The sequence below is a fragment of the Physeter macrocephalus genome, chromosome 3, assembly GCF_002837175.3.
Source record: "Physeter macrocephalus isolate SW-GA chromosome 3, ASM283717v5, whole genome shotgun sequence".
Taxonomy (NCBI): Eukaryota; Metazoa; Chordata; class Mammalia; order Artiodactyla; family Physeteridae; genus Physeter; species Physeter macrocephalus.
The window spans coordinates 22,735,863-22,755,403 of NC_041216.1; the positions used below are offsets into that span (position 1 = coordinate 22,735,863).

General features: G+C 41.6%; 1 protein-coding gene across 12 annotated transcripts in view; it reads right to left on the reverse strand.

Annotated features, from left to right (window-relative positions):
- The window catches only part of PRDM2 (PR/SET domain 2), a 120,026-nt gene that overhangs the window by 55,301 nt on the left and 45,184 nt on the right, over nucleotides 1-19,541 (reverse strand). For 8 of the 12 annotated variants that reach the window (XR_008616935.1, XM_028487820.2, XM_028487821.2 and 5 more), the window contains one exon: nucleotides 14,499-14,625. Coding sequence is in view for 8 of the 12 variants with exons in the window: in XM_028487820.2 (XP_028343621.1) it covers nucleotides 14,499-14,625 (127 nt within the window). In the remaining 4 variants the exon portion in view is untranslated. Of the gene's footprint in view, nucleotides 1-14,498; nucleotides 14,626-15,666; nucleotides 16,190-19,541 lie in introns of those variants that run through there. The other 4 variants (XM_028487828.2, XM_028487829.2, XM_028487826.2 and 1 more) reach the window with 3 other exon arrangements.

Below are 19,541 nucleotides of genomic sequence, written 5' to 3' on the forward strand. Positions count from 1 at the left end.
GGGGGAGAGAGAGATTGGGGGCGGGGTGATGCAAATAACCATCCAGCCAGGTACAGTGAGGCGGCTCAGGGAATTGCTAGTAACCAAGCCACCAGCTACAGCCCGTCCTTGGTAGGAACACAGCCACGGGGCTCCAGCTCTGCTAACAGGCTCCAGCACTGAGATCACAGACTTTTAGAAACACTAAATCTTACTCAGTGCCGCGCTCCAAGGATTATCCCACAGGGTCCCGAGTTGATGCTGCTTCTCTCTTTTGCCAGTGCAGAGGTAAAATAACGCCCTCGGGCTACAAAGAAGTCCAGGAGGAAGAGCTCACAAAAGGATGAGGATTTGAAACACAGCTGCCTCCTAGGCCAGTGTCCCTCCTGGGAAAAGGGGTCTCACTCTCAATCCAGTCACTCATTTCACCTGCCCCCAAAGGTTCCCGTGTCACCAAGGTCACACATCTTCCCTGCAAAGAGCTGACCCCAACTAAAGTGAGACTCAGACTGGGCTCTCCCCCCTCTCCCTCCCTGGTGTTGGGGTGGCATTCTGAATAAAATAGGTCCCCAAAGGACAATAGTGCACAAAATGGAAATTCACAGAACTGAAATTACGGGCCAAGACATGATTAAGGAGAAGTAACCCTGGTTCAGAGCAGAGGGGAACTAACTATGATACATACTGGTGATAACTACCTGATACCGTCCTAGGCAAGGGAACATGAGATAATGTGCACAAAGAACTAACTTTGCACAGTGGCTGACACAGACTCAATAAATGGAATCAATTGTACGGATTATGCACAGTAGATTCTACTAAACAAATTACAGAAATCCCACGCCTACAAGTCTAAATTGTCAGCATATGTTCCTTCTTATGAAGACAATAACATTCTGCTTCCCTAACAAATCCGAATTCATCCATTTGTTTTACTCATTTGTTCTACATCGATTCACAGGATCCCACCCAGATATCATTACAGAAATGTACAAGTCCAATAAGGACAGACGTTTAACTGAGATAAGAGAATTATGTCAAACACTCACTAACATCTCTATTAGTATCTATAAATGCTCTAACAGCAGAAGTTGCGAGTATACGTCAATTTTAAAGTCTGTAACCCACTGATTTTACTGCTTCTGAAGAACACTCTGTTCTTAATTTTTTTAATTAAGCATACTAGTTCCTAATCTTTTCGGGAAGGAATCTTAGACCCCTTTGAAAATCAGATAGCACCTAAGGCTCCTCTCCCCGCACAGTCACGAAGAGCCGTAAACACAACATCTGGGGCTCAAGGATACCTGTGTTACTATGGAGTCAAGTTGTGAGCTCACGTAAATATGCATCTTGACAGGAGTACTCCTGTGTGACCCTGAAAAAGAACCCCGACTCCTCAGACTGCTCAATAAAAATACTGCACAGATAATCAGGACATTTAGTAAGTATAATACATAATAAATAAAACTGACATTGTCAACTTAAATAGTAACTTCTAAGAGAATGGCTCTTTCACACTTTAGTTTTTCCCTGAATTCATATCCAGAAAGATGTAAAATGACAAGATTTCCTAATCTGTCATAAACAGCACTGAAATAGCTCCCACACAGTTACCTTCAAGGATGTCTGATAATTTACTATCTAAGAAAATGTATCCAAAATTCATCCAAAATCTCACCTGCATCAAATTTCGTTGTAACAGCAGAGTCACGAGTGATCTGGATCACATAAAGGTAAGACAGAGAAACAGGAAGACAGTAAGCCCTTCATTTGGGCAGCAGGCAAAGAGTGAAACGTTTACTTCTGCTTATGCAATAAATCAAACTCCAAGAGTTCTCTAATCCACCAACCTGTGTGATCACAGGTGTCCTAGTTGGGGTAACTAGTGAAACAAGACAGCTTTTAAGATAGCAGATCTCCAGCAACTGAGGAATTCTCTAGTGTCCCGATGTGTATCTAGTTACAGATCCAAAGAGGCTCTTTACTCTTACCTAATTTGTAATCTATACTTAGTTCATTCCATGTTGCCAAAGCAAAATATATGGATTTTTTAAAGAAGATATTGAAACTGTTCATTTCTTGGTGTTTTTTTTTTTTTTTTAAATCCAGAAGTGCCACGACAGGCCAAAGAATAGGCAGAGTTACCACAGAGCTAATTTTGCCGCCGGCCACCGATTACAATGAAGTGGATCAAGGTCGGTGTGCCACACATGCTCCTGTGAGGCTCTCGCTTAATGTTCACAGCAACCCTACACTGTAGGTGTTTACAGACAGGTAAACTGAAGATCAAAACGTGTAGAGTAATCCATCCGAAGTCACATGCTGGTAACTGGTGGAGCTAGGATTTGGATCTGGCCTTGTAACGCCAAGGCTATGTTCTAGCATGCCACAATGAAATCCACACACTGTACATCTCCCAGCACTCAAAGGTTTAGCTGGGTCAGCAATTTTTCCCTTCTCTCCTTCCCTCAACATACACCCATCAGGCTCGTTTAAACAAGGTATCAATTTGCAAAGTACTGATCCAGTTGTATTTAATACAGAAGCAACAGTGAAGCCCGAGCAACATACTTACTGTGCTTTAACAAAGAAAGAAGTTGGAGGGGAACATAACAGTCATTTACTATGAAAACGAAGTTGACCAATTCCATGTACTTTCTGACAATTGCCCAAGAGATTTAGAAGACTCCACCTCTCTAAAACTGAAAGGGGTCAGAAATAGTGTTAGTTAAGGGTCACTTTTTCTTGAGTCAATACTTTCCACGCTCTGATTCAACCATGAATTTAATTTGCTTTAGCATACAGACAGTAATGTTTTCCAGCCAATTCCTGAATTTATAATTTTGATGGAATTAAAACCACAAATAGATGTTATTAACCTTAACACTCAAATTTGATCTTGCTATCGAATACTCCTAATGATCACACCTAGCAAGGAAGAGATACTTCCTGAATAATATATTTAGCAACTAATAAAACTCCTAAAAGCAAGCAAATCTGCAATCTTAAAGCCCTCTTTCAAAAATCCAACCAAGATTTAGACTACTGGTAATTATTCCTTTTTATCTGTTTGGATGACAGTGAGAGGGGAAGCTGTAATTTCAACTCCAGTGTTAATCCTACAAAAATTACAATCCATATGTGTAAACAGACAAAGATCAAAACTGCAACTAACGAGCACTGTGCTGCCGGCAGCATAAATCTGGTCGAAATGAACATGGGTTTCCACTGATGCCAGCACTAACATCTTCACAGAGAAGGGACCAAGGCAGGAGGTAGAGCGCAGTCACCTCCCATTCCTCACAGGGACCTGAGGCTTTCTGCTTTACTTCACAGAAAAACAGGTTCTGAAAACCTCACAGGTTAAAAACAAAAACACAGCCAACAGAACTAGAAAGGCATATTCTATACCTCAAACTGGCAAGAGAAGGAAAACTGAACCTAAGAAACCAAATGGTAGAAAAATAACAGAAGGCACAGAAATTTCAGTGTTGCCCGTTCTAAACTGTCCCTCAACTTCAAACACCACACATAATTCTGTTTGGGGGTTCTAAACACAGGTGAACAAACCAGTTTGCCCTCATTTTTGTGGCACGTGGTGGCTCAGGAAACCTACAGAAGACTGCACCAAGAGGTAGGATTATAAGCACAAGAAGAAAAGATTGTTTATCACTGTAGCTTTAATAGAAATAGGGGGGAAGAGGAATTTTAGCCTAAGTATTACTTACTGCTTTTCTTTTTAACCAAAGCAAAGATAATCCTCTGCAGCTCTACATAACGGGTAACAAACATACAGCTCTTTCATTAAGGGTGAGATTAGGTTCTGGTCATTCAGATACTGATTAAACTAATAAGAACATATAAAATTTAAAGTTCTGAAAGTATCAAAATAGCAAGGACTCCAGATGTCATAATCTTATCTTAGAAACTGGTATTTTTATATACACACACATACAATATCATTATTTTATCATTAAAATAAATCTCTTACCTCTGAAGCTATTCAAATATTCTTTGTAATATTAAAGTATATTAAATTTACTATATTAACAATTAAAATAACTACACCATCATGTAATGAAAACTTCTATCAAAAAATATTTTTAAATTTCAGAGTCACGACCACGAAAATGAGAAGAGGAAATAAATAGCTACAGTAAGTGCTTCAGAATACTGAGGATTTTCTAGTCTCTTACCCATAATCCCTCAGGACTTTTTCTCAATATATGTGCCAAGTTTTAACCTTTTAAACAAAGTTACTTCTCCTTAATTTTTAGAGAAAATTTAAACAGAACAGAAAGAAAAATGCTTAAGAAATTTGAAAAATGAAAGCACAGATTACTAAGCAGCAGTTCCGTCCAGCCTACAGTGTGGGTAAGGGTGTTCAGGACTTACTAAACCTTTAAGGAACAACTGAATAAAGAACTCTCAGTAAAAGTTTCAGGTGGAAAAAGCCATATTACATTTTGTTACAAGTCCAAGAAGTTTTAAGTTTTATACATGCACACATAATTCTAAAGACTCTATTGTGGGATAAACACAATTAAGAATCACCCCTGCCCCACATGAGCAGAACTCAGAAGTGCACACAAACAGGTTAGGGCAACTCCTTTCTCATTCTTGTTTCCTTTCTTGCTTTTCCTCCAGAATGAGTCAAGTTGCTAGAACAGGAACAGCTTTATCAGCAAACAAAACCTCTTCAGAAGCTACTGCTTTCAAACAGTTCATGAATTCTTAAAGGAAAAGGTAAAAAATAAAAAGCCACGCCCCCATACACATTTTGACAAAACAAACAAAATCCCTATCTTTTGCTGGTGTCACATCATGAGAGTGAAGGAAACCAATAAACATGATTTAACTCAATTATACCACAAAGAAATCAGAATTACACTTAAAATCAGTTTCTAGATTTAATTTTGAGTGTATGTTAATTAAAACACATGTTCATGATCTATAACATTCAGCTTAAGAAAACTTTTAAAGTTATATTTTATTCAGTGGAAGAGTCAGTCATTCTCAACAAAAGACCACTAGCGCAGAGGAGGACACGAAACATCAGTGGCTCCTTGAAATCATCAATCAAACAAAAGGCAAGAACGCCGCAGCGCCTCTGCCGTCCACACTGCCCAGGGACGTCGGCCAGGCAATGTCTCACTCGGCTCCTGTGGCTTCCTAACGGATTTCAAAAATAATACACAACTTAAGAGAAGTGAAATATTTATAAGAAGCTCAAACCAACAAATATGTCATTAAAAAAAACCAAAACACTTAATAGACAAGAGCTGGAAAGGGATAAAAATCTAATCTGTTATTTTTTTAAAAAACTGTTTGAGGTGCTCAAAGGAATACAATACATCTGTTTAATCCATAAGCCCCAAAGCAAAAATAACTCAAGGCATTAGTTTTCACCATAACTTAGCTTTCCAATACCAAAGATTTCACTTAATCACACTGCCTTATTACTTAGGATTAAAGTGGGCAATTCTAAAGTGAGTAGTGAAAATTCATCTTGGCTAATTAGCAAAGCCTTATAAAACACTGCTACTTACTCAGTATAAGTGTCCTGCTTAGAAACATTACAAACAAAAACCACATTAAGGCAAGGTGGAGCCAAACAATTTAGTAGCTGGGCGAACCTGGGCAAACCATGGAACCCCTCAAACATCAGGGTCCTCATCCACAAAGGAGGAGAATGATTCCCTACTTTGCAGGGCTACTGGGAGGATTAGCAATGACGAACATGGAGCACCAAGCACAGTGCCAGGCACAAGACAGACGTGCTAAAGAAACGAGTAACTGCTGTCACTGTCACCGTCAACAGAAAGCAGTTCATCACTTGAAGACATGATGTGCATGTGTCAAATCATGAGATGTGTCCCTATCAAAATACACTGTAATGAATGAATTCAGCCAAGAACTCTTGTAATGTCTGACACTGGTTTAATCTGAGCAGTAATAAAGAAAAACGGTTGCTTTCAACATTTATCTTCTTCACTTTGAGAAACAACAGTAATGTTTTCAAATAACTCCTGCTTCTCCAAGTCGTTCAACTGCCTCAACTATGTCGACCAAATTATTAACATTAATAAAAGCAACCGTCCTTGGCAGCATGCAGAATATGAGCAGATAACGTGAACGCCAACAGGGGCACCCTGTGAGCCTGTCTGAAGCTGCAACTCCCAGTTCCCCACACAACCTTTAACGGTTAAGAAATGTCTATTAATTTTTAACCAGCTTGAGGGTATCCTTGGGGTATTTATCCAATTCTTCAGTTCTTTAGAGGCAACGTCAAATGTAAAAGTATACACACTCTCCTCTCTGTAATTCTACTGTGAACATGGAAGTTCAGGTATTGGGTTGGCCAAAAAGTTCCTTCGGTTTTTGAGTGAAAATAAAAGACACATTTTTCATTTTCACCAAGAACTTTATTGAGCAACGTATTCACTGTTCTGTTCCACTACCCTCTGCCATTTTTCAGGCAACTTCATAATTCCATCTTCCCAAAACTTTTTATCTTTTTGAGCAAAGAACTGCTCCATGTGCCTTTTACAGTCTTCTAGGGAATTGACATTTTTTTCCATTAAGAGAATTTTGTAAAGACCAAAATAAATGGAAATCCGAAGGTGCAATGTCTGGTGAATATGACAGAGAAATCAGAACTTTCCAGCCAAGCTTTTTTGTCTGGTCATCAAAGAAACATGCAGCCTTGCATTATCCTGATGGGAGATTATGCATTTTCTGTTGACTAATTCCGGATGCTTTTTGTCAAGTGCTGCTTTCAGTTGGTCTAATTGGGAGCAGTACTTGCCGGAATTACCCGTTTGGTTTTCCGGAAGGAGCTCATAATAGAGGACTCCCTTCCAATCCCACCATATATACAACATCATCAGCTTCTTTGGCTGAAGACTAGCCTTTGGTGCGGTTGGTGGTGGTGCATTTCACTTGCCCCACAATCTCTTCCGTTCCACATTATTGTACAGTATCCACTTTTCACCGCCAGTCACAATTTGTTTTAAAAATGCAACGTTTTCGTTATGTTTTAGTAGGGAATCACATGCAGAAATACAATCAAGAAGGTTTTTTCGCTTAACTTATGTGGAACCCAAACATCAAAGTGATTAACATAACCAAGCTGGTGCCAACGATTTTCAGCTCTTGATTTGGATATTTTCAGTATGTTGGCTATTTCTCATGCAGTATAAGGTTGATTCTTCTCAATTAATGTCTCGATTTGATCGCTATCAACTTCAACTGGTCTGGTGACCGTGGAGCATCAATCATCCAGCGAGAAATTTCCAGCACAAAACTTCGCAAACCACTTCTGACACGTTTGATCAGTCACAGCACCTTCTCCATACACTGCACAAATCTTTTTTTTTTTTTTTTTTTGCATTTAGGCTGCTTTTTCACCTTTCTTGAAATAATAAAGCATAATACGCCGAAAATGTTGCCGTTTTTCTTCCATCTTCAATATTTAAATGGCTACACAAAAATTCACCAATTTTGATAAGATTCTTTTTAAACGCATGCTGATATGACAGCTGTCACAACGCAATCTAACAAAACTGTGTCAAATGAAGTTAAAGACAACTAAGCGCTTACTACAGCCATCTTACGGCAAAAACCCAACGAACTTTTTGGCCGACCCAATACTGTAACAGCTCTGTAAACAGAAATGTAAAACTGCCTAAGAAAAGGAAATACTCGGTAAGTTTTAAAACAATAATGAATTCATAATATAGAAAAAGAACCCAGTATTCTTATCTAGGCAAAGCACAGCAAAATTTTTTTTTACTTTCAAATTACAATTGGATTTTTAAAAATCAACAATTTTGAACTCCCTACATTCAAGGTCCTTTTACCTTTTAGAAAACTTAATCATAATTAATGCTTTTTTTCTGTATGAGGCAAGTCTCCCCTTCCAGTTTCCATATGGACAGGAGAACCAGGATAACAACCTTAGAGCACAGCATATTTCCTAACACACTCCATTATGGTATATATTAAGAATTTTGCAAATTCATCCACTAAAATACAGTTGAAACTCTGCAAAATGCTTTGAAAAATTTTAGTTAATCCATAAATGTCCCTATGAACAAGGTTATGCATAGCAAGAATCAAAGGCACAAAAATACCAACCAACTTATTTACCTAAATTTAGAGCAATTCAGTAGCAGCAGCAGTAGAATTAGAAATCAAAAAAATTCCTTGATTCTTACTGTTGAAAAAACATTAAAGCTGCACTAAGCTTTTAAAAACAGACCACAAGGGCTTCCCTGGTGGCGCAGTGGTTGGGAGTCCGCCTGCCGATGCAGGGGACGCGGGTTCGTGCCCCGGTCCGGGAAGATCCCACGTGCCGCGGAGCGGCTGGGCCCGTGAGCCGTGGCCGCTGAGCCTGCGCGTCCGGAGCGTGTGCTCCGCAACGGGAGAGGCCACAGCAGTGAGAGGCCCGCGTACCGCAAAAAATAAACAAACAAACAAACAAACAAACAAATAAATATTAAAAAAATAAAATAAAGTAAAGTAAAAATAGACCACAAAAACAGCAGGATCAACCGGGCAGGCAACGGTCAGAGACAGGTCACCCAATGCTCAGCAAAGGCATCACTCAGCTAGAGGCAGTGAGAGCTCCACTGGGGACCGACTAGGACACTGCTCACTTGGGCCCAAGGCGACAAGCTCACAAGCCATGTAACATCTAATGCTGGGGCCCTATCTCCACAGGATCGTAGCCACTTGCAACTGCCCCAAGCCCTGCTCCAACACTTGCCAACAAGAACTAGGGATGAGCGCCCTGTAAGTGGGCACAGGGCCTGCCCAGCAGGCACCCAGAAAGCTCAGGGCCCATCTGCAATCATCCTCAGGCACCATGGCGGCCTCTGTCATTCGGCCAGGCCTCCACTCTTCAGCTTTGGCCAAGGAACCTCGAAAAGAGCTGTCGGCTGCTGGGGAAGGTCAAGACATCAAACTCCACTGGAGCCCACCTGTTCGCTTTTATTAAATGTATTCTCTAATTTTAACTTTAAACGGAACCAGTGCTATCACTTCTGCTGTTGTCCACCACAGGCAGAAGTAGACAGAAAGCAGAGTATTATGAAGAGGAAAAGGCATGGAAAACCTGGGCTCAAGTTCTGACTCTTGACACTCATTGGCAGACAGAGCTTGGACAAGCTCTCCACCCTTGCCACGTGTCCATTTCCTCATCTGGAGCTGGTACAAACCACGCATCAGCAGAGGCTAAATGGGAACACCCACGAGAATGCTCAGTACCACTCAGCACTACCCAGGGCTCACTGCTCCATCCGGCTGCAGCACCGCACAGCCCATGAGGCTCCATGGCTCCGTGAGAGCCGCTCGCTGCATCTCTGTTTCCGCCTGCTGTCCAGCAGTGTCCTGGGACCTCTCACGTCCCCGTGGGTTTCTTTCCCCACATCTTTCCTTCTTCCCCTCCTCAATGTTCTTCACGGGAGTCCTCCCCACCGTGCTCTGCTCTGCAACCACAAAGTAGCATCACCGCCTCTCCCAAAGGGCTCCTGCCAACCCCTTCCCTATTCTAGAGCCTGTACACACATCAACTAGAACACCTAGTAAACCTGACCCACACTGAGCTGCAATAAAACAGACGATAAACTCCACCCTGGATGTTTTACTCACCTCTCTTATCTCCCCTACCAATCCCGCCACTAAGTGCAGTGCTGGTGGGAAAGGGGCCAGCATGTCCGTTTGCACAACTGAGTTTCATACAAAAAGACTCATGTGGGTTTCTAGGTGGCTCTCCCTATACACCACCCCAGCAATAAATAACCAACACTGCTAAAAGAACACCCGGGCTTCCCTGGTGGCGCAGTGGCTGAGAATCCACCTGCCGATGCAGGGGACACGGGTTCGTGCCCCGGTCCGGGAGGGTCCCACATGCCGCTCAGAGGCTGGGCCCGTGAGCCGTGGCCGCTGAGCCCGCGCGTCCGGAGCCTGTGCTCCACAATGGGAGAGGCCACAACAGTGAGAGGCCCGCGTAGCATAAAAAAAAAAAAAAATTTTTTTAAGTAAATAAATAAATAAGAGAACACCCAATCCGGTCCTTCTTCCTGGAGCTCTCAGCCCCGAGAACTTGACAGGGCCCACCCCTGCGTCAGTCAAGTCACAGCCTCTCAAAGGCTATCCCTGGCTACCCATCCACAGTCACACCATACGTAACCACCTGCAACACACACACACTTTATTAACATTATAAGACTTGTCTTGTTCATCTGTTGGTTGGTTGTCCCCTCATTCTCCAGAATGTAAATTCCATGAAAGCAGGAACCTGGGTTATGATGTTAGCTCTCTGCTGTAGCTTCAGCACCTAGCATAGCGTCTGACCCAGAATATACTTGTTAAATAACAAGGCGGGGGGATGGGGGGGATATCTCCAGGTTGTTTATGTGAACAATTTTAATTATGGAAACAGATGAAATATTTCCTATTTAAACTGGTTATAATTTAACTGTTCTGTGGTGACTAAAAGTCACTTAGATAAATACTAAAAACTAGTTGATCTCAGGGACTATTTACAGCTTTTAGAAAAGATTATGTGAACCTGTTAAGCGATCTCACGGCACTGTGCTCTTTATAGTTCCTTACTGTTTTTGTTACAAGCTTTGTCTTCTTAACTGTCTGGCTATTAGCTATAAAACTACTTGCTGCTACAAATAACTCTTCTAATTTCCTCCTTCTAATTTGCTATGAACAGGAAAGTCAACAGGTTAGAAGTAGGCCTAAAGTAAGAGTGAAGCAGCCTACAGTGAAGTGAGGCCCTGCCATGGGAAGGGAGAGGGAGGACCCACTGCTTCCTTAGAGCTTATACAGGTGCTCCATAAATACTGACTGATTAAATGACTCACAAGCTCAGTAGTTTCTCTGCAAGAATCACCTAAGTAACTAACTGTCAGCCACATTCTATCAGTGGCACTTACAGGTACCACAGACCCACATGCTGCACAGAGAGATTCCTTTTTATTCTCTCTCCTGCTCTTGACAGCAACCCATTGAGGCTGGGTATAGCACAAAGACCATTCCATGTTATGACACCTACTTTTAAAGCTATGGAAACTGCACCTCCATTAAAAGTGACATGATTTGCCCAGCCATACACCTGATAAAAGCCCAAGAGTCCCATGTTTTTCATTCCTTCCACTAAGGCCATGTGCATCAAGACACTGCTGCTTCTTTAGAGTAAAAAGAACTTTGGGTAAGGTTCTTATGTAGCCAAGAGACAACAGGAAAACAACATTCTATTATAGTCTATATTTTAGAAGAACATTTGCCAACAGTCGTAATTTACTGCTAACAAGCAAATTCAATCCCTCATTTCTCAGTAGCAGACAAGCAACAGAAATCAAGACGATAAATGCTTCTAAATTTGGCCTTTCTATGTTCAGATCACAATCTTCCCGTGGATTAGATACGAATGTTTCAGTGAAATATTGAAAACGCAACACTGAACACCCTCCCCTGCTCTCTACCTGAAATGTTTAATCGGTCCCATCCAAGGAACTTCTCATGCTCAATCTCATTACAGGGGCTGCTCAGACACGTAAGAAGTTAGGCTGAATTACAAAGGTGAGAATCCAGATTCTAGTTCAAAATGCCTAACATATGAACACCTTTGGCCCCTGGCAAAACTGCAGGCTTCCTGGTCAGAGACAATGTGAACTGTGTTCTCTTCCTTCGTTGCAAGTTTGCATGAGTCTTTGTTTGCCAATCAACAAATTATTTAGTGAGGGCCTGTTCCATGCCAACCATCTAGGCCCTGATAAGTAACTTACTGATTTAATGTCTGTCTCCCCCACTAGACTACAGGCGCCGGGAGAAAAGTTACTGCTGCTTTTTTGCTCACCATTGTCCTGTACGACCTAGCAGAGCGCCTGGCACACGGCAGGGGCTTAACAAACATTAGTTCAACGAATGACTGCGAGACAGACAGAGGCAGGGAGATAGAGACAGAGAGGGAGAGAGAAGAGGAGGGGCCACTTTGTATGCAAAGGAATCAGGGCCTTCCACTGCCCAGAACACGCCGCATGATCCACCAGCGATCTGATGAATTCTGAAAGGCACCACATGCAATGCACAGCTGTAGGCACAGCAGCTGTCATGCAAAGGATCAGAGGCCCAGAACTATGAAGAATTCGGCCCTTTGTCTCCCGCGGCTTGCCTCCTAACCAAAATGAAGTTAGGTCCTCTGTCAATCTACCTGTCAGCTGCATGTCTTCAACATCTGGCTTCCAGAAATACTAAGTTAATATTGCTACTGAATGAAACTTATGTTGATTTATTCTCTGACATCACTGCCTGAAAAGATATCTAAATGTCTGAGGTCACACATAAGACCTAAATAGAACCAAGTTAACATAAAAAGTTCTCCATTTCAGGTCTTTGTAAGCTACAAATTAGCTTTCACAGAGTATTTAATTTAAAAACAAAAAAGGTTTGACTATTTAAACTTTAGGTCATAAAGAGCAAACACAGCTCCTTACCAGTAAGCTATTCAAAACAGATTGTTAAGTTCCGAGAGGGAGCCTCACGTAAGTATTTTAACCAAAACTTAAGATTCAGTCGGTTATATACAGCTCGGAGTAGTTATAAATAACAGGATAATAAGAAATATGAACTACTTAACTCAATGCAAAAGCCCAGCAATATGGGCAGGTATAAAAATGAAGATGTGTAAGTTCATGTACCACTAATAAAACTTATTTTCAGTTTTTCCCTCCACATTCAAATAAAAAAAAAATTAAGGAATAAATAAAAATCTATGAAATGTTCTAAACATGCACACCAAAGTACGCTTAACAGAGAAAAGCATGAGGATGAAGTTGCTATTAACCTATTAACCTATGACTATATTTAAATACATGAGTTAGTTATGCTTAGTAACAGAGTAAAGATTCGCTGCCCTCCAAACTCCAGCCCCTGCAAATCACAGCTTACCTAGAAAGGCTGGTGACATTAGTTATACACAAAGTGAACACTAAATAAAGGAACAATTTGAATTATGTGAAGAGTTTGCAAACAATTATGCGCTAAGCCTAATAGCAACAAAAACCTCAAAACAGTAAACAACAAAAGCAAACAAAAAAAAAACACCTGGCAATTTTCTAGACCCTGATCATCTGATTCATGATCAAAGCATTTAATGACCTAAAACTGACGAAATCGAGTTAGATAAACAGCGACCATGTATTCAGTAAAAGGCCTAACAAACTCCCTTGGATGGGCTATTGATTATACCGTAAAATACCAAGAGTATGTAATGGAAAAATCAGAATAGACTTTTTTAACTTCTTGCCTACATTTTTAAATGTTACTTTTACATTTTTCCAAAATCAAGTTTACATTATGATTTTATTTACAGCATGACTTCCACAATTCACTTTGCAGTGTTCTAAGTAAAGGCCGGACTCAAGTTCAGATGGCTACAAAAATTTATTTAAGACTTAGAGCGGGCCAAAAAACAAAAAAAAGGAGATGTATATTAGTAAGAAACTACCATACCCCTCGCCTTGGCATATATTCAAATAGGGCTCTACGAAAGATTCACTAATTAATATTAAAATTCTTCATTAAAAGAAAAGAAACAAAACAAACAAACAACGTGGAGAATGCCAGCTAGAAATATGATATATACAACCAAACTATTTTCCTCCCAGAAATTATCCCCTGCCTTCTGTGTGACTACACTTTACCTTTTGTTTGAAAACATTATAAAACAAAATAAAACTGTTGCAGTCAAAAGTAACAGCACACCGTTCAACTTCCATTTTGTTAATGGCCTAATTTCAAAAAGATCTGCGCTGAAACCTTCGCCAGCCGCGAGTGTTGCAATCGTGTGCAGCGCAGTCTTGCGTGGCGTGGAGTGGCCCAGGGCCCGGCCCGGGGAGAAGCGGGGCCCGGATGGCAGGGCCCGGCCCGGGCGGAGCGGCAGTGTGCGGAGCGGCAGTGTACGGCCCGGCCGGCTCTCCCTGCCCCGGGAGGGCAGTGCATCGGCCGCAGCGCGTCCGGCCCTCCCGCACAGTCCGGGCGGATAGACACGAGGCCGCCGAATCTGCGGACCTGGAAATGTCACTCTCGGAACACATTTTATGACGCGTTGCTGGCGAACAGCACAAAAAGCTAAGAATATACCGGGCGTGCAGTGTACGGCTCTGGAGAGACCGACCGCCCTCAAGTCCAGAGACCTGCGCTGTGGGCAAGGGAAGTGACAACTGGCCTCGGGCCCCTCGCGGTGCGCGTCCGCTCACTTTTCCTCGCCCGGCTCCTCCACCCCAAGTTAGAAAACAGCTCGAGAGCGGCGTCCGGCGCCGTGATTCAGCAGCGCCGGGGGGGAGGGGGGGAACTGCACGGGGGTGGGGGGGGGGCGGGGGGGCGGGGGAGGGTTGGCACTGGGTCCGGAAAAGGTCACTGAGAGCTGCGGGTGCTGCCCAAGCCAGGATTCGGCCCGGGCCGGGCAGCCGCGGGGAGCAGGGGCGGCGGCGGGCTCCTACCTTTCCTGCTTTTCGGGGAGCTCCGCTTGCTCCGGGCGCTGGCTCGCTCTTCCTCAATCGCAGCTGCTATCTCGGGGTTGTCTTCCCCATTGTACCAGACCAGGAGCTCCTCGCCCGGCGCGATTGGCTGCGGGGAGAGAAGAGACAGGCGCCGGGCCAATCAGAGCGACGGTTGTTGGCGGGGCGGGGCGGGGCAGGCGGGCGGCGCTCCCAGCCGGGCCGCCTGAGGCCAGCCCGGCAGGAAGAGCTCCTCCGCCTCGGCGGCTGCGGGCCGGGCGACGCGGGAAGGGACCCTCTGCTGGAGGGAGGACCTCACTTCCCGGCCGCCTCCTCCCCGGAGTCCGTCCGGTGGATGTCGGGATCTGATAGGATCGCTTTAAACTTAAAACTGCCATTTATGTTCCGGAATCTTACTGTTGGAAGCCTCACAACTATCCACGCAGAAGGAAAAATACGCCACGGAACCACGATGTCCACGAAACCTAAGCTGATGAGAAAATTAAAGCATAATTTAAAACGCCCTGGCAGTTTGGAAGATGTGATGAAAGCTAATTATCAGCGCAGGTTTCAGAGTCCAAGAGCAAGTTAAGCATGATAAGACCTACATGCCAGTGCACATTTATAGTGCACCGCTAATTATATCACGGAAATGCTAAAAGAAGAGGCCGTGCTGAGGACGTGAGCGTCCTGGCAGTGTATTGTCTCTGCGCTGCTGCCAACCTGCTCCGGTCCTTGGAGAATTCACTGCCTTGCCCTCTGTACCACACCCCGAGTCTACAAGACAACTTTTAAATTTAGAAAGAAATGCCTAAAATGAAATGTTCCAAGAGTATGAATACAAGTAAAATTCCACCTAAAACCCAGTGAATAAAATAAAACTCCATGAGTCCATACTGATATGAATGAATGAAGAAATGAATGAATGAACGGACAAGTAAATAAATGAGAGCTCTTCCTACAGGAGATCCCAACTAATCAATGAAAAAGAAATAATGGAATTAGAAAATCACAACTGGACAATCATCACAGATTAATAATTGATTCAGGCAAGAATCACCAATGGATGCTAAAACTAGTAGATTAAAGTTTGAGGAATAAAAAAATATTTGCATAGTCTCAAAATATCTCCCCATAAAACATTTATTAATGACAAAGAGAAAAACAGTACCTTTATAATAAGACAAGTCAACATCATACGCCTCCTGATATAATGCACAGAAAAGAACACAGCATCACTTCTGCTGAAAATGCATAAATGTAATTCAATCATGATGAAACTTAAGAGAAGGCCAAACTGTGGGACATTCTACAAAAATTACTGATCAGTTCTCTCAAAACTGACATGTTATAAAAGACAAAGACTGAGGTGCTATACAAACTAAGGAGACTGAGGAGACATCACAACTGAATGCAACGGAGTTTTCTTTGCCTAAAAGGACATGATTGGAACTGACACAATTTGAATAAAGCATATAGATTAGCTTATAAAATACTGTGCCAGTGTGAGCTTCTTGATTTTGATCACTGCACTATAGTTATGGAAGAGGATACCCTTGTTTTAGGGGCAGGAGGAATTCCATCTAAGATGTCCATTTAGAAACAACATAGTTCTTCACTTCACCCTAACTTCTAGTCTAGATAAAGTCTTTGAAAGTAAATATTATTTTGATTCATTCTCTGCAGAACTCAATGTTTACATAGTCCAAATTTTAAAATATTCTAAATTCTTTAAGATAAAAGAACAAGCCACTGTTTCCTTTGTTCCTCCAAGGATGGCTAAAACCTGCCATTTTTTAATCTTTAAACCAAGGTATTATTTCACTTCTTCAATCAGTTACACCTAAAACAAAAAAACGTAATCTAATTTATAAAATCTTAATGAGTTAAAACATCCATTATAGATGCCTTTTGGCACTCTTATGAGCTAACCTGTTTTTGTTGAAGGAATGAGCTTCTTTATTTAAGTAAACTATTTCTAGCTCCAAATGTATATATAGTATGCTTCTTCTCTATGTTTTTGTTACAAGTCACATATTTATGAAATGGTGGTATCATATAATACTTGAAATGATTAGGGTTTGCAGAGATATGTAAAGTCTTAAATAAAACAAAAGTAAAAAAAGAACATGGAAAGGAGTGAGGGAAAATATATTCCCCATTTCTTCCTAAACCAAACAGCATAACCAGAACACTGGCTAGAAGAACCTACTGGACATCTTCAAGATTCCTCCCCGACTCAGCCTAAGCGTCTACGTTCATTCCACTCCAACCTTGTGCAGAGGACTAACTGTACTAGCAACTGGGTGAAGTTAAATATCAGCACAAACTCTCTACTTAGGAGGGTACAATTTTGTTGTTGCAAAAACCACAAAACACCCCAGTATCTGTTTCTACCTCAAATCTAATATACAGTTTCTAAATGATTGTTAATGAAATGAATAGCTAGATTAAGAGCAACCTGATTTGTTAGCTACTGAACACCCTTCAAAATTGTTAGCAACTGAGATGATCATTACATTATTGAGCTATGTACTTCCCAACTTTCTATTAAAACAGTTACACAAATAACAGGGCTTTATGAAGAGGAAAATAATACATCTTTTAAAATCAACGATTGCTTGCTTCTGTACTGTAGTTTTTTCTTCTGCACTGCTTAGCGCATTTAAGATTTTGAAAGTCAAATTTCAGAAGAAAAGAAAATTTATGTCCTTAAACACAGGAAATATAAACCCACATTTAAAAAAATAAAGTCAGAAGTCCAAACAACCTTTTTTAAAATATATTTTGATATTTAACAAAAAAACAACAACAGGAAGACTTTAAACTCTTCCTTTGGGGTTCTGACAGGCTTATAGAATGAAGCACTCTCTCTTCTCTAAATATCAGTAAATATAAACTTGAAATTTTACCAGACCAATTAGGTACAGGCAAGGGTTGCCATAAATATTCCTGACACTAGGTCAAATTAAGAGAAATACTCCAGAATTATGAGAACACACAAAGCATTCCACGCTTACCCACCTACCATCTATCCCCCAGCGTGATCTTTTTAAAAGTCACGGGTCAGACAGCTTCAATTCTCAAACGGGTGAACTGAAGACTAAAACTCATACGTTTCCCTACCGGCCAGTAGGCCCCCCGATCTGGCCCCCGCCCACCTTACTAGCCTCATTCACCACCTCTCCTTGCTCTAGCCAAACCAGCCTTTGTTCTATTCCTTTAAAAAAAAAAAAGAAAAAAACAAACAAACCCCCCCCCAAAATCTAGCTGATTCCCACTTCAATACCTTTGCTTCTACCAGCGCCCCTCTTTCTGAACTGCTCTTCCAGCAGAGATCTTCGAGCGGCTGGCTCCTTCCCATGCCAGTGGGGGAAGGAAAGAGGTGTCCCCATGTCTTGTCTTCCCTGACCTACCAGAGCTAAAGCAGCCCTCCCCCTACCTAGACAATCTATCACATTTTATTGTCTTCAGTGCACTTATCACTATCTGAAATTATTTTGTTTACTTGTTCACTTGTTTATTATCTGCCACCTCCCCCATAAACTGGAAGCTCCATGAGACCAGAGACCTTGTCTGTTCTGTTCACTACTATAGGAGAACACCTGGTACATAGTAGACACTCAGTATTTGCTGAACTAATAAATAGATGAATGAATGGAGAGCAAGCTAACAATTAACCTTCAGGAATTTAAAACAGTTGTTAATCATATTACAAACAAAACCAGGTGATTACCTAGATTATAGGTGAAAAGGTGATACAGAACAGCACATGTAATTTATTTACAAAACCTAACCCACAGAAAGCTTAATCTAGTAGAATATAATCACAAGTAAGGAATCTGAAAGGCCTTATGCATACCTGAGCAAACATCAAAGGTCAGGATTGGGGGAGGTCTGCAAAGATCAGAGCTATGTTACTTCTAACAAAGAAAGGTAAAAATAATAGTAGTAGTATAGCTAGTTAACACTTTGAGTACTTAGGTTAGACTAGGAACTCTTCACAGAATCTTACACGTATTGGTTTGTTTAATTTTCACAACTGTATTAATTTTTACTATGACCTCCATTTTTACAGATGAGAAAACTAAGACAGAGGGTGTAAGTAACTTCTCATGGTCACACATCTCGAAGCCAAAATTTGCTCACAAGGCAGTCTGCTCCAGAGTCCCCAGTCCTAACCATGACACTACACTGCCTTGCCAAAAATAACAGCTATCATTTATGTAGCACTTATTAGGTGCTAGACATCTACCCACAATCACCCATGATAACCATATGAGGTCAACACTATAATTATCTGTATCTGTGTCTCACAAATAAGGAAACTGAGGCACAGGAAAGTGACTTGCCTAAGGTTACACAGCTAGTAAAATCACAATGACTTACTTGCCTTGGGTCACACAGCAAGCCAGGATTTAATCCAGGAGTCTGGCTCCAGAGTTCACTCCCAAACACTATTCCCTCTTGCTTCTCAACGGTTCTCAGCTTTGCTATCAGAGATGAACACATCTTAACTTGAGGTCTGATGAAAGAACTGCCAAGTGCTCCAGTATCTCCCTGGGCTTCCTCTGGAAGCTTCCTCTGTTTTTTTGCCTGCCCTAGTAGGAACCTCATTCCTACTCCCTCAATTGTCTCATATGCATCCCCTCGCTGGTACTTCGTCTCCACCAGAATTCTGCCTCACTGATTCAACCAGATGTAACTCTCACTTTAAATTAATTTGAGAACAAAATGAATTCTTGAATCAAATTTTGAATCCAATTTCAAACTCCAGAATAACAAAATTGTACAGTAATGCCTACCAGAAAATCATGCTATTACAATCCAGCAGAAAGAAGGTTATAGAAGTTTTAAATGAGGAAGTACCACAAAAAAAAATATTTCCTACGGGAATTGAAAGCAAGGACGTGGGTTTATATGAGGTAAAGGGCAATCCAACTGCCTAAAGATGACAGGGAAAATTACAAAGGAAAGTTAAACAGCTATAAGCTAAGTTAACTTCCAAAAGTCCTAGTGCTACACACAGGCAAAACTCAGCATGCT